Raw genomic sequence first — 16,671 nt, 5'->3', positions numbered from 1 at the left:
ATTTCTGACCTATTCTGTGGAAATATTATACACTCATATTCCCAAACATCCACTACCTTTTTTTCCTGTCTGCACACACGGGCTCCCACTTTAAAACACAACACCTCCACTGATACCATATAATAAACATAACAAGCTTTTATTAACTCACCCTGACATTTTGATCACTGGACTTGCCGGGGTCCCGAGATGCCAAAAATCGAACGCCGGCCTTGTTTTTTCAGCGCTGAGACTCAAAGCGAGCAGGCCACTTTTGTCCCAATTCAGCCCATATTTCACTTTTATTGCTTCGACTGCGCAGAGAAAAAGCAAAACACAGAGATGCAGAGGATAGCTTTACAGTATGATTAAAAGACACATGTTTTTATTAAAGAAATGATTTGGAAGGAAACTGCTCTAGTGGTTTAATATACGAGTATGCTTGGGGGTGGGGTGAGGAGAGGGAACGCTGGAGTAAGGAGAGAGGGAAAAGAGGGAAGAATAGAGTTTGTTGCTTCAAATAACTACTCTTTAATTTAGTTATTTTTGTAATGTTTAATAGCAGATTTGATCTATATTAGGAAATTTTGTGCTTTGAAATTCACAAAAAAACCTGGGCTGTTTTACGATTACCAGATATGTAAAAATACACTGTTAAAGCTTTCAGTTTATTTTTTTATTATTTAAACCAATTTTCTCCTCTACTTAGACATGACCCGTTTCCAACCTTTTGCTAGGTCTCCTTCTATTACACTGTGCTACCAAGTGGGTTTTCCAATAATAGTCCAAAATTTTTAAAGAATGAGCTAAGAACTGCAAAGGTTCCATGCTAAAGCAACATCACTGAAAAGCTGAGCACACTTAGAGGAGATCACTAACAGTTATGTCAGCTAACAGACAACCATGTTCTCCCCACATCATGCTAAGTGATGTGGGGAGAAGGAGAAACATACTACTCACCCAAAATAAGGCCTTTATGCGGTCTTGAACTTACAGCCACAAATGGCTCTGGCATCGCCGAGGATCAAACATGCTTTCTTCCAATGATTTTCCATTCCCAACATATTTTATCCCTTTGTTGCATTAATAGCACTCATTGCCGCTAAAACTGTTCAGCTGTTTATATGTGCTTTGATGCAGGAGAGTTTTGATATGTGCTTTTAGCAATAATTTGAGAAAGATTTCTTCTTTATTTAATACCTGATAATAATAATAATAATAATAATAATTATTATTATTATTATTATTATTATATACAATAATAATGAATAATAACCAAAGTATTAGTAAAAACTGTTTTGTAGTTTTTTTTGCAGTTGTTAGTTCATACCTATTTATTAATTCATTGTTATTTTATTATATGCTTGTAGTTTACCGTGTTAAGAACAAGCTTTTTGCTGTGTCTCAAACAAACCTGGAGGGGGCACTATAAAAGGGTCAGCGGTTCCTGGAACACATAGATAAACAAACTTCTCATAGCATTTGCTTGCCTTTAAAGTATTCAAATAAGGCATCAAACTTTTTACAAAGGTTTTTTGGGACCTGGCTAAAGTGGTGGTTTAGGTCTAAAAATGACGATGGGGAAAGAGTGATTATTTGGATCAGTGGCACTGTGTGCAGTTGATTATTTATAGCAATATGCAGTATTGTCTACATGGAATATGTTAAAATGGGACAAAATGAACAGCAAAAAAAATAGTTGTCCAGTGTTCCAGAAGTACTGGTCATATCCAGAATATGCTCAGAACAAAGTGATTGAGTTGTAATGTGATAATGACCAGTAGTTTATCACAATAACAGTAAATAAAGGCGTGTTGCTCACTCCTGGATGGAATATACTTGGCAAGCCATCAGTATACCTGGTTATATCTGCAATCTAAGCATAGCCAATATGGGTAACACTGTGAATTATGTATTTTATATGAGTGAGGAAAGAATGTATGAACTCTCATATGAATCCCATTCTTAGGAAATGTCTTTTTTTATCCTGTCTGATAGAAAACAAATTAGCCATCTGCATGTATACTGTCAAAATGACCACTATGGCGGTTCCAACAACTAAAATTTGCAATAATATAATAACATAGTAACGACTAGAAAGATTTTGCCAAAGCTATTACATCTCAAAAACTCTCAAAATTACCATCTGCCTCTGAGATTCTGAGATTCCAACCACCACAGCCAGTGCGTTTTCAGAACGATAGAGAGCACATCTGGAATCAGCTCAGAGCGTTCTCTGCCTACGGTAAACCACAGCTCAGCATGACCACCGGCCCAGCTACGTTCACACATTTACAGCCAATGGAAGGGCTGTGTCAAAAACGGCCAAAAGCCCCGCCCCCCCAGGCCCTGCATCCGCTCGACCTCCCAAAGGCCCGTACAAAATGACGCAGCTCTAAAATCAAGGTAATCTGCTTAAGTGTATCTGCCCCCCAGGCTAAGATTAGCTTAATCTTGTTTGGATGAAGGAAATTGATTAGAAACACACACACACATTTGCAGACACATACATCTGCTGAATGAAAGGTGTTTGAGAGTTCATACTGTCGGCTCTATTAAGAACAAATTTCCTTTAAACGGGGCAGATGGGAGGGAGGAGGAGAGAGCGAGAGACAGAGAGGGACAGTTATTCAGTTGGATCTTAGTTGTATTAGGTGATTAGGTGAAATGTAGCCACATCTTTAGGACAGTAATGTCTTTTTCATCACCATTGCTAGATAGTCTGTATCTGACCATGTCTTTGTGCAGAGTTTATGAAGTGTTTTGTATATTATTGCTTTGTTATCGTCACTGCAGTAACAAAACCCCATTTTAGGAAAAGGAGGAACATTCCTAACTGTAATGCTTGTTATTGTAGTAAGATTTTAGTCCATTCTTAATGGTTTAGTCTTTGGACAATGTTCACACAATATAAAAAGCATCTGGCATTTTGACAAGATTATTTAAACAGGAATCACTTGTTATTTTATATCCATATGATAATCTTAAAATCTCAAAATTTTATTATTGATTGTATTGTTTTGCTGAACAAGTAAAACAAAATCTAAACCAATAGAAAGTAATTTATTATAATTGTCTATTTATATTGTCTATTTATGTCTATATAATATATTATATTTAATATGCAACAGGTTTAGATGTTTTGTTGATTTATAAGTGAAAATAATTTCATAAACCTAAATATTGATCATAATTTCTGTTAATTTACTCAAGACTAAAGATTAAATATTATAAACCTTGCAAACTTTATATCTTCAAAATGGCAACTTTACTGGAGAAGGAAAAAACCTTCTTAAAGTTTAATGCAAGTCAATGTAAAATATTATAAATGACTATGATAAATGTTAACTGTGCATTAAAGTGTGCATTCTGAAAGTGTTGAAGTATATTCTGTCTGAAGATTTGTTCACCATGTATGGAACTTGAGGCATTTTGAATATAAGTGTTATTCTTGATTAACTTAAAAAATCTAAAATAAAACTTATTTTTGGATGGTTTACACCTTCCTCACTCATTTTATAAATCATCCATAGGTCAGTTCATTTCCTCCAAGGCTGGGAAGCTTGTTAAGATGCACTGGAGGAGCATATTTAGAATAATTTAAATCTTTTTAGGTTTGTCTACAACCAAATAAATGTTATTTTACAAATTTTTACAGCTATATGCAAAAGCTGGATATGTTATGTTAATGGGTTTTTTCTAGTATATTAAAAAACAGGAATTGTGCTCTGTAGTCATTTACATTCATTTTCACTGACAAAATCAACAAAACATTTCATTTGAATAGGGGTGCCCAAACCTTTGCATATGACTGTATATTGAGATTTGATAGGATTTTTTGCATTAAATATGGTGTGTGTATGTGTGTGTGTTCATGTCTACCTCAGCAGTGCTTTATGACTGGGATTGAGGCTTTGACATTTAGTGGTGTATCTGAATGAATGCGAGTGGGTACATTCTTGAGGCCGCATGAGTGTGCAGCTCTGTGTGTGGGTCCTTTATGCACTGTAACATTGATTTTGTGGAACTGTAATTCTCCACACATACATACACACATACACAGGGAGTACTGCTCTGCCCGCCTTTATGTGTAAACGTGTGCATGTGTGTGTCCTTATGGTCTTCTGTCTAATCTTTTTCTTTATGTGTGGTCAGACATCACAGCTTGGTCCCAGGGCCTTTTTAAAACCATCTGCTTGTGTATGTATGTATGCGTGTGTGTGTGTCTGTGCTGGTACGTGCACACATCCATGTGTGTGGTTGACAGAGAAGGATAGAGCCTGGGTTTTTTAACAGTGCCAACATGTAGGGAGCTGAGCTACAGTCAGAGGTGAAAATAAATACATAAATTAGAGTTTAAATACAGTGTTAGTTATGGCTTCTTCCTTTGCATGCTTTCCGGTGAGTGGGTGAAGGGTTAAGTGTGTTTGTCTTGCAAAGCGCTCCCATTTTATAGTCTTAACCTTTTAGAGAGAGTGTATATAAGTAAGTGTGTGTGTCCGAGTTTGTTTTCATTCCTTTTTAGGACAAAAATGCCCTGACTTTGTAGGAAAATCTGAGAAAAAAAAACAATAAGAAAATGGTGGTGGCTTCAAATTACAAAGTGAAAGCAGGTTTTTAGACATTTAATAAAATCAGAATGTACAATATCACATATGCACACACATTGATATGACACCCAGTGAGCTGATGAGCTGAGGTGCATTTTGTTAAAAATGTGCATGTTTAAAATGTGCATTTGAACTAACTGGAGATGAGTGCAGTTATAAAGAATAAGAAATTAATAATGTGCAGGAGCAGTGGGTATCAGCAGATAGATAACAATACTGAATAAATATGTACATATATTGGTTTTATATTTAAGTAAAGTATCAGTAGTGTCCAGGAGTGATGTTTGATATCAGTTGACAGGGGTATGTCAGAGCAAACACCAAGCTATTCGGTCAAAGGAATTATCTGCAGGCCTCAGAAGGATTGTGTCACGGCATAGATCTGAATAAGGGTACATAAAAATTGCTGCAGCTTTACAGGTCCCAAAGATCACAGTGGCCACCACCATTCATTATTGGAAAAAGTTTGGAAGCACCAAGAATCTTCCTAGACCTGGCCACCCGGGCCTTGGCCAGGGAGGTGAGCAGGAACCCAAAGGTCACTCTGACAGAGCATATCCTTAAGGAGATGGGAAAACCTTTAGGGGAATAACCATGTTAACACTCCACAAATCACACCTTTATGGTAGAGTGGCCAGACAGAAGCCACTTCTTTGCAAAAAGCACATGACAGCCTGCTTAGAATTGGCCAAAAGGCAGTTAAATGACCCTCAAACTATGAGAAAGAAGATTTTTCTGGCCTGAATACGTCAGGAGGAAATCATGTACCACTCACCGCTCACCTGGCTAATACAATCCCTACAATGAAGCATTGTGGTGGTAGCATCATGAGGTGGGGATCTTTTTCAGCAGCGGGACTAGGGCGACTAGTCCTGATTAGTACACAAACTAATCAAGTTTGAACAAAACCTCAGACTGAGGCAATTCCAACATGACAATGACCGAAAGCACACAGCCAACAGAACAAAGGAGTGGCTTCGGATAAAAGTCTTTGAATGTCCTTGAATGGCCCAGCCAGAGCCCAGACCTGAAACCAATTGAACATCTGGCTGTATACTGACACTTCCCATCCAACCTGATTGAGCTTGCAAGGAAGTTACAAGAAGAATGGGCAAAAATATCCAGAAACAAGTGTGCCAAACTTGCAGCTTCTTTGCCAACACGCCTTAAAGCTGTAAATGCTGCTAAGGGTGTGTACAGATCCGTAACTCCAAAATAACCTATTTTTGTAAAAAAATAAATAAATAAAATAAAATAAAAAGTAAAATAAAATTTCATATTTCCTAAAAAACTGTTCTAAAATTTCGCCATTTCGAAATTATTGGCGATGTTTGAGGCTAAACATAAACTCAATTTATTGTAGAACAAGTCTGTTAGTCGATTCTTTAAGTGTATATGAGGTCTTAGCAATGTGTAAATATATGGACATTTGTATGACCTCACGTCCACACAAAGCACGCGTGTGTGTGCTTCACGACCCCCTTCTGAAGCACATTGCGGCACATGATGGTCACACACCTGTGCACTTGGTTGTCCTTACTCTCCTAAGAGTGCCGTCAGAAGGGGGATGTGGGTGGTTTATCATCAAAGCCCTTTTACAAGCAGTATAAACTTTCTGTTACAACCGCTGTGCCCCTATCACAATGATATACATCAGCCCTCCACCACCAGCATTTATAAACCCGATTTAAGTGCACTCAGCCTTTCAGAGGAATGCACAGAGAGACGTTTAACTTGAACCTTAAAGCTCTGATGCAGCCCCAAAATATGGATTTACAGTCTGCATGCTAAGTATTGATCATGTTTTAGGGCCTTGGCCGGCTCGTGTTTAGAAACCATGGCGTAATGGACCACTTTAGGTTTAAGACTATGCATTAATGTAAAATAAAGTAGTATTACGTTTATATTGCAGTTTTAGGTTAACACTGAGGTCATGCCTTGAACGAGAGAAGCCCTGGGTCAGATGCAGTGCTGAACGTATTTACGATGTTTGAAATTCAGCTTAAATGCTCTACATGAACCTTTGATAAAGTAGTATTAGGTTTATATCTCAGCTTTAAGGTAAAGCTAAGTGCCTGATGTCTTGGCTTAGACGGAAGCGCATGCACTGCATACACAGTATATATACGATGTTTGAAATAGGAGATATTTGCAGTGTGTGTTTAGGATTAGACTGAGTTTTAAAAAAGGGGCATAACTTCCTCTGAGAAAGTTTGACAGAGATGTCCCACAGACTGTGAGATATATGAATAGTTTATCATGTCTGTTTTATGTCCCCCAATTTGACAAAGACGAATTAGGCTCATGGTGTTCTGCTTGGGGACTATGTTTGACTGAAAATACATTAAAGAATGTTTGCATACATTTCTGATTGGTTAGGCCTATATTAGATGGAAGAGTGTTTTGAAAGCATTTGTGCAAGATTAATACTTTCATATGCAGTAAATGTCTGGAAACTTCAGTTTTTCCTCTAGGATTCTTTTCAGCAGCCGTGGTAGACAAAACAATGGTTTCAGATTTTTTAACATGGCATGCCCGGTATGCGCCAGGCTTTATGTTACACTGCAAGTGAATGTTCTTTTTAACTAACTTAAACATTAGCTTGTTTAATCTATTCTTTTCTCTTCTCCCCTCTCCCTGTCTTTATATCTCCCTCCCTCTTGCTCGGGCTTGGGCGTCATCACATGTCTCTGCAGAAGTCATTTTTCCACTGCAATAGAATATGTATTATTATTATTATTATTATCTATGGATAAACATTGTGTTTATGTGGGCAATATGGACTCATTGTTTCTCTGGTTGTGGCTTAGCTGTAACACTGGCCATGTTGACATGCAAAGGTTTACTCCAGTCCTATTGAATTCATTTGTAGTTAAGACTGAGGTGTTTATATGTACACTCTATTCAACAATCTGATGAAAATATCTGTTTACATGCAACTTGATTAAGATTATTTCGCCCCCCACAGAACATACCATAAGAGCCCCTTTGCCAGTAATAATATATGTTGCTGTTGCCTTGTACAAGCTTGGCTCTTGCACAGAATGTATTAAAACTTTCCCATTGAGAATGTGATCGGATACAAGTGGCTAATTTTAATAAGATAAGAACTTTATTTAGAGTGGCCTCCATCAGACTAGTCTATTCTGGTTAATGCATATACATGGATGTATTCTATTCTGTCTGAGCTATAAGGGAGTTTTCACACTAAAACTATTTACAGACTCAGGTCCGCTTGCTTTGAGAGTTTGGTACATTTGGTCAAGTGTGAAAGCTGTTGAGCAGTGTGGAGCAGTCCAGCGTGATCTCTGGTCTTCCTGACATTAGTGGGCTGGGGTTCGCTACAAGTGGATTCTAATGTGGTCCACTGCAGGTGTAGAAGCTATCCGCTCCCGGCACTGTGCATGGGGTTGTGTGATTGGCTAATTTATCAGTGTGACTGCAAATAATAAAAATACCTGCATGTTCGGGACAAGTGTGAAAACAGAATGCATGTAAACGTGACTGCTGTGTAACTAACTCCACCACGTGGGGGCCGAACTTATGCCTGGGTAGTGCTCACAGTAAGAATATATTGTGAGTGCCACGAGGAGAGTGGTTAAAATAATAACAGTGAGTATGTGAATTATACACACACACACACACACACACACACACACACACACACACACACACACACACACACAAAACACGTGTAAAGCTTTTATGGTACAAAAACAGTTGCCATGGCAATCTGAAAAGATGACGAAAATCGTGTTCTGTTTATACCTGCATAACTACATAAAATCTGTTACAGTTGTGTTTGTGTCCAGTTCTCCTCTGCCTTATAAAAAGGATTGTAATTGTTACTGTGTGTTTGTGTGTCTGTGTGTCTGTGTGAATGTGTGCGCCTGCCTCTGCTCCGTCTCACCTGTATCTGCTTTGTGTTTCATCTTTGGCTCAGGTCTGGCTCATTCACCAACCATTAACGTCACTGAAGGCATGGACAGTTTTCCGTGTGTGTTTGTCTGTGTATATGCATACGTGTGTGTGTTTCATTTGGAGCACAAGGCCAGCCACCGCTCGAGTGGGAAGTGTGTTTATCCCTTCCCGCCAAAACACGCTCCTCTGGCCAGCGCTCCTAGTCTCTGTTTTATTTCGCTTGATTAAGTTGGACTGACTTTTTGTAGGTCTCCATTCAATCAAGCTTTTTTTGCGAGGTTGCGCTGGGCTTGGACTGTTCCTCATCCAAATGAACCAAAATCCATCTTAGGCTGGTCTCAGAGACTGTTTTGCTGGGTTTTTCACATCATGCTGGTTCCGTAGAAGACTTCATAGCCCCCTTTTTTTATTTGTCGAATGGGTCGATTTGAATGTGCCCAAGCTTATTTTGGGTTACGGCAAGGTCAGATTATTGTTGGCTGACACTGGCTTGTGGTCGGTGGTCTGGTCTAGGTTAGGTGACGTGTAAGTGTTGACTGAAACTGATGTGTTCTAGAAATACTACGTTTCTGGGTTTTAATACATTTCTTAGAATCCAGGCAGCAGTTATATTTGGTTATGTAATTGTTGCTCTATTTTTTGTCGATAATTGGACAAAGATGAGGGCCACCGGGGGTTCTTGGGTGGGCTGGAAGTCAGGTTTGTTAGTTAGAAGATTCTAAGTAACCCACATGGCAAAGTGAGCTTGTAAACTCGGAAACCGCACAGGTTTGATGGAAATGGACAAATGTGGCTTTTTAGTTTTGAAAAGCTCGTCTAACTTGGACAGGAAAATACACACCATGATGTGGGCGAATCTTTATCTTTTCAGATCTGTGAGATGAAAAGGAACAGTGCTTTGACATTTTTTGTTTTTTTTTTAGAAAAGCCATTCACTCCAAACGTCTGCTTGCTGGTTTACAAATTTTTACCTTTGATTTGCTCAGCTGTTTAAATGCCAGTCTATAACTGGATCAGTGACATGCCGTGCATTGTTTGTGTCCAAGTCCAGTATTTTCCTATAAAAAAAAATAGAGAGTAATATTACCATATTACTAAAATATTTTATATGTTAGTACATTAGTTATGTACTAATATATAAACATCCTATATGTTAGCACTTTAGGGGCAGTGGTGGCTCAGCGGTTAGAGCACCGGGCTATTGATAACAAGGTTGTGGGTTCGATTCCCGGGCTCGGCAAGCTGCCACTGTTGGGCCCTTGAGCAAGGCCCTTTACCCTCTCTGCTCCCCGGAAGCTGGAGTTGGCTGCCCACCGCTCTCTCACTGTGTGTGTGTGTGTGTGTGTGTGTGTGTGTTCACTACCACAGATGGGAGGACAAATTTTGCTGTACAGTGACAAACACGTGCACGTTACTTTTTTTACTTTACATGTATTTCATCAGTGCATAAGTGTGATCCCATATATTTTTATATAGTTTATATAGTTTATATATAAACTATATATTTTTTATATAGTTTATATAATATTTAATATACTTAAGTATACAAGTGTCCAAGTACAAAACATGTTAATGCCCATTTTCGGTACTGGAAAACAACACTGAGACGTAAAATTGACCTTTCACAAAGCAAAGCACGACTGTACCCACAACAAGATCGTTCTGTTATTTGAAAATATCTCCTCTACTACTTCTACGCATTATTCTACTCTTTACACACTTTCTCTTCTCGTTTTACTGAGCTATGGTTGAGAATTTTGAATGTTTCTGTTTTAAAGAACTAACTGACTGATGTATTAAACCACAAAAACCTGTAGCCTGAATTTTACACTGCATGTATTCAGAATTTTACAACATGTCCAAGTATAATTTCTCTCATAAAGAAAGCATTTGTTGAAGAATTAATTCATGACCAGTGCTAAATCATGTGCTAAGCAGTGCATCTCTGGGCTTGAAATAGATAGTCTGGGTCAGACTCTTTGATTGTATCGAGCCACTCTGCCCCAGACAGCGTGTATCTGGGATAGATTGAGCGTGTCTGCACCAAGGTTCTAGCCGAGCGGACAAGACTCCACCAAATGTGCGATAAACCACTCTACGGGCAGGGCCATAAATCACACGCACTGTGGAAAAAAAAAGAGGGAGACGAAGATAAAGAAAGAGAGAGGGATCATCCTCTATACCATTCCTTCCCATAAGTCTCGCAGAGATGCATAAATCAGGGACGCCGACTTCAGCTCAGAATCCATCTCCTCAACCTATAAAAAAAACCTTGTTAAAAAAAAAAAGTTGGAATGTGTGGTTCCAATTTGTCCCCCCCCCCCCCTTTGAATGTTTTATATTTTGCAACACTTCATTGGCCAGCCTTTGCCTTCACTCTGCGAGGTTTGATAAAAGTGGTGAGTGAGGATGAAACAATGGCAGCACATCTGGCGGAGCAGAGCAAAGGATGGAGGCCCATTGGTCCACTTGGCACGTACGAACTCATTAATACATATACATATCACACCCGTTCGGCCTGTTTGAAATATGTCGTGTGCGTGAAAGTGTGTGCGAGAGACACAATTGAGAGATGAGGTGGCCGGAGATGTGCGTTATCTTTTTGGCATCTGCCTAAAACTTCTTACAGTCTCACAGATTTTGAACTATAAAACATATACGCACCCATCAAACACAGGCACGCACACACACACACACATACAGAAACATCATGTTTCTCGTGTTTTTCTCTCTTGTCTCTTGTCTTTCCGAGGTCGTTCGTCATTCAACAAATTCCCAGCAGTAACCTCTTCATGGTGGTGGTGGACAACAAGTGTATATGCAGGGATTATGGACCCATCACTATGGACCCCATTGAAATCATGTATATCCTTTTACAAAAGAAAAGAGGGATAAACAATGCTGCATGAGATAATGCCTTAATGAGTAAACTAAATTAACACATTACAATTCACTTATTGCATACATGACACATTTGAAATTGAACAGATGAACATGCTTGGAGGAGAACTCCAATTGCCTGGTCCACTGACATGCCTCTGCATTGGCTGAAGTGATGGGGATGGGGAAAGTGAAGGGGAAAGGGTGGGCAAATACGGGAGAGGGTTGTGGCATCACTAGGAATCGAATCTGTATTCTCATAATATTAGGGCCAACAGTTAAACCGTTAGGCCACCCAGAAAGCCTAGTTTAACCAGTAAGCATAACTGTGCGGCATCACTACTAAGGGTTCTATGAGCAATGACTTAAAGAAACTACCTTTGGTTTAGTAAAGAACCTTTTAAGGGTTTAAAAACCTTAACTTGATGTCATATTTAAAGCTTCTTTACACTCACACACATCTTTTCGAACATATTGTTTTACAGAAGTGTTTTTTTGATGGAATTGCTCAAACAACCATTCATAACATGTATATTTGTAAGAGTGTGGCGTTTACAGTCTGAATCTAGGGGTCCTTCTCATTGTCCTTATGAGGAATGAGTTGACTGTCCAGCTATTAAAGTCAGTGTTTTGGAGATCAATAGGAGAAAGACCATTGCTGAAAGCATATGAATGAGGCTTGTTTAACGCTTAAATGTAGCCAAGCACAAATTATAGCTACAAATTAAAACTACAGCTACTGAACCATTACTGTAGTAGCTCTACTGAGCTATGTCTCAACGCAGAACAATCATCACCCATCTCATTAACAAAGGCATGAAAAATGGTAGAAATCACCAGTATATGGAAGTTATCTTGGTCCTTATTTCTTCTGTCTGCAAAGGAAAGATCAGAGTGTAGTTTTTCTATCATGAGCTCATGAGTTTTATGTGTTCTGGTCGACTAATGAGCCAGTGTCTCCCACTGCAGTTTTTTTCCTTCTCCAGTGTTTAAAATGACACTCAGCAAACGGCTCAGTTATGCTTATACTATGTTTTTTGCCTATATTCCCCCTTGCTCCCGCAGGAGCGAAACTCGAATTCGGCCCACCCGCGGATTTGTCATGCCCATCCAAAACGGCAGTTCTGGTGCCACGACTTGCTGCATGGTCGATGACAGATCATTACACATGTTATTACTGTGCATTATGGACGTTATGATTCTCAGTAAACTCACCAAATTGTATTTCACGTTTCTCATGCCAAAGTGCATCTTCATGGTGCATGAAGTAGTCTCTTGTTTTGTTTTGGAGCAGAAGGGCCTGGCAGAGTCATTCTGTGGTTGACGACTTATTACTGCCAGCTATGGTTGTCACGATACCAGAGCTTTCATTTTGATACTGATACTGGTGTCGAGAACTGTAACATTACAGTTCTCGACACCAAACAATACTAAGGCAATAAGGGAAAACCGTTCATCATAAGCTCAGGTTTGTATAGCTTATTTAGTCTGTCTTTTTATTAGTACAGAAATCTTTAAATGCAGACAACACAGCATCGAGCATGTGCTAGATTTTTTTTTATAAAAAATGAAAGTATTGGAAGTATTGACAGTTATTGTACTGAATTGTTTGCCAAATTGCAGTACTAAAAAAGGTATTGGGCTTTCAGTATAATCAGAAGAGATTTAAAACCCCTTATGCTCTGTGACTGTTATTATACCCTAAAGATTACTAATCAATAACTACATGCACTACAAGCAGTGCACACTGGAGGAGTTGTTCGTAAGCTATAACAAAGGGAAAATAAGCCGGTATCCACAACTTGGTGGTTCTGAGGTTAAGTTGTTCACTAATTTTGTCTTTGTGCTTTCTCGAAAGGGTTTATTTGATGCATAATGTGACAAATTCTTCTAGATTCGTTTTTATAACATTATATAATTTGAGTCGGAGGATCCGTCCTGCCTGGGCATGGTGTTTATCAGTTAATTTACCAGCAGCAAGTTTAAGTTTGCCACCAAACAACATTAGTAATAAAACCGTAATGTCGGCTCTTTGAATTCCCAGCCTGCCAACTGTCGGCAGGGATGGGCAGGTTCTCATTATAGCCCTTATTGTTCCAACATGAGCTGCTCCAAGGTCTGTTTTTCTCTGTCTTGGTTTGTTTGGTTTACCTCTTATACATGATCAGCAAAACAAAAAAAAGCACAAAAAACTTACAAACTAAATAGGATCCAGAACACTGCTACAGTGTGGTGTTCTTTCATGTATTAATTTAATACACATAACTGTCCCATAAATTTCCGGGGTGCCAATCCTATTATGCTCGTTAAAATTGATGTATTTCATCTGACCCATAAAAGAGAACAATATGCTGAGGGTTAAGGGAGAAAAAATAGGTAGGATTTTAATTTGCGGCTTCTTTTCTTTGGGGAGAGTTTATTTGGCCTTTTTGTATGCATGGAGATGAAAAGCATGCGACATGTTTGTGCTGAAATCCATGGATTTCCATCATTGAAGACGCTGAGGTTTTTTGAATACAATGCACTCTCTCTCTCTCTCTCTCTCTTTTTCTTCCTCTTTCTCACTCTCTCTTTCTCTCTCTTTCTCGAAGCGAAACACCAACAGATGTTGCGTTTCACAATGGCCTGGAATGGACCAGTGATCAACACCAGACGTTCTCTTGACAAAAAAAGCTCAAATGGGTGGCTTCATTTGGGTCCGGTCTGTTTCTGATGCTCAAAGCCTGACAGCATCGTTTTCTGAAGCTGCTCTTCGTCAGCTCTGCAGACGCATGCCTGAGTGTGTCATTCGAAGACCCAGCGAATGATAAATACGCAAGTGCAGTTCTAGCTGATTTAGGATCTGAGTAGCATTAAATTACTTTAGTGTTGTCTAACTTCACAAACAAGCTGTCATATTACAATTGCAGGGTTTGCACACATCCTAGCGCACCAGCAACTGCTTTCCTTCAGTTATGCAAGCTGGTGGACTAGGTTTTTAGATTTCTCTGTGTCAGCTACATGTGTGTTTTGCTTAACCTCGCTGCACATAATGAATCTCTGAAATGTGAGCGGTTGAAGCTGCAGAAAGACAGGAGGCGTCCAGAAACATGCCACCCCTTCCATCCCGAGGTACCTCGAAAAGCTCAAAAGAACAACAGAGAACTCAAACCGGTCCTCAGGCCCGACGGATTTGTGCTCTAGCACAACTCACGAACACGTATGGTTCGAGCAAAAAATGTGGACCGTCTGGGAGGCCTGAGGATCAGTTTGAGAACTTGATTTTTTTCACCTATGTTTTTTAATAAAATGCAGTGTCAGTGTGTAGGAAAGAGCGGGGCACAAATTAGTTGTTTTATTTTTGTTCCATAATTTTTTATTATATTAATAATAGTTTTACACAAGCAGCCTCTACATCTCTGCTACAGATGAGAATACAAACTTTGCTTCCAGCACCAACTGTTTATCAGCAATGCATTATATATTTATAATGTTTATTTAAATATAAATATTTATAATGTTTTTTATATATACAGTATACAAAAGTCGTTGTGCCGCTGGACAAATGACATTCGATTTAACAATTAAATAAATCTTCTACAGGACATGAACTTAAATATTTAAATATCCTGTATGTTTTAAAGTGCACACTCTATTTATTTGAAAAAGATAAATAAATGCAATTTAAAAGTGCCATTATTTGTATTCTCAGGCCATTTTATGTTCTTTGTCAATATGTTCAATTAAGCTTCTAAACCGTAATTATGCTTTAGAATGTACATAAGAAAGTTATTTACACATAGAAAATCAGCATCTTATTTTTTTCAAACCTTTTCATACAACTGCATATAAATTATGAGAACTGTAGTAAATTTGTGATGAAATTTATAACGATGTAACCCTTTTTTTTTTTATTCATGTGGAGTCTGTACTTTAGCTTGGCTTGTTCTCACAGTGAGTAGTTTTAAAGTGCTTTAAAGTAATACAGCGTTTCAGGCACCTAGAAGGTGACCTAACACCTTAACACAGAAAGGCTTATTACACACTACGGCGTATTATTCAGTAACTACAGGGACTTCTGTACAAACTGGTGGGTCTGTTCTTTTGTACTACAAGAACACTTTTGGCCCGTCAGCAGGCCCTAGGCTGTTTTAGGGGTTACATCAAAACTTAAGTTTATAAAAAAAATAATAAGTAAGTCAAGATTTAATTACAGGTAAAGAAGTTGAAGAAATACCTGTCCATAAGCATATTCTACTTGACTACATATAAAAGACCACATTGCACTTTTACCCTGTGTTACTTTGTGCCCCACTCTCCCCTAATATGAAAATACTGAACATTTAGGAAAAAAAATAGCAAAAATGAAACATTAATTATGAATTCATGTCTTTTAGATTCAAATTTAAAACATGTTTAGAACTGTATTTAGAGCACTACTGTATTTATAATGATCAGTTCATTTCATCTGTTTTATTGTTCTCTTTTGCCCACAGGAGAACTCTATGGAATGTGGACGTGCATTAGGTCTGACACCATCACTTACTGCAACGTTCTTGGCTATCTTGGTTGCACTGTTTCCCAGGTGACGAGAACTGGCTCCGCCCTAAAATCCCCGGCTTAGCTCGGTCTCGCTCGACTTGGCTCGGCATGCAAAAGCGATGAAAAAAAAAACAACAACCCCTGACACTGAGCAAAGTAAGTTAACATAAGCGATTAATAAAGAAATCACCCGGAAAAAAGGCACAGCCCCACGGCGATGTGGGGATCACTTCTTATTTATTTTTTTCCCCCTTTTTTATTTCGTAGACATTTTACATGGACATTTATGAAAAAAGAGCATTTAAATGAATAATGAATATAATGATGACTGGAGTATTACTGCTGTGTTTGTTAATCGTGAGTCTCAGAAAGATGAATTAATAAACAGATGAAATAAATCAATAAGTTAAATATTATATATATATATATATATATATATATATATATATATATATATATATATATATATATATATATAAGCATATCATACATTAAAAAAGAGAAGGTTTTATTTATCATTTGCAAGTGGTAACCATACAACTGTGATAATGGACTTTTAAGTCTACAAATGTGAGTGGTTGTTGTGTATGAGCTTTGCCTTATAATGAGAGAAATTAGTCCTGTTTGTGTACTTTTTGAAATAAAATGATCCTTAAAAAAAACGTTCTGTGAAGATTAGCAATCACTGGGTGAGTGCGTGGGGTCTGGTTTTGTGTGCGTATACTGTGACTGTGTGCCATATTTGATCAAATACTGGGGC

At 38.4% G+C, this 16,671-nt stretch overlaps 1 protein-coding gene across 3 annotated transcripts in view; it reads left to right on the top strand.

Moving 5' to 3' along the window:
- cacna2d3a (calcium channel, voltage-dependent, alpha 2/delta subunit 3a) overlaps positions 1 to 16,326 on the top strand; it is a 241,835-nt gene extending 225,509 nt beyond the window's left edge. For all 3 annotated transcript variants that reach the window (XM_072682138.1, XM_072682137.1, XM_072682136.1), the window contains 3 exons: positions 11,263 to 11,378; positions 14,422 to 14,501; positions 15,866 to 16,326. In XM_072682138.1, coding sequence (XP_072538239.1) covers positions 11,263 to 11,378; positions 14,422 to 14,501; positions 15,866 to 15,958 — 289 coding nt within the window. In that variant the 3' untranslated portion in view covers positions 15,959 to 16,326. The remainder of the gene's footprint in view (positions 1 to 11,262; positions 11,379 to 14,421; positions 14,502 to 15,865) is intronic.
- The last annotated feature ends 345 nt before the right edge of the window (positions 16,327 to 16,671 follow it).

This window comes from Salminus brasiliensis, chromosome 6, assembly GCF_030463535.1.
Source record: "Salminus brasiliensis chromosome 6, fSalBra1.hap2, whole genome shotgun sequence".
In the NCBI taxonomy this organism is placed as follows: Eukaryota; Metazoa; Chordata; class Actinopteri; order Characiformes; family Bryconidae; genus Salminus; species Salminus brasiliensis.
The sequence above is the reverse complement of the archived record's forward strand: the minus strand, read 5'-3'. Positions and strand labels throughout refer to the sequence as shown.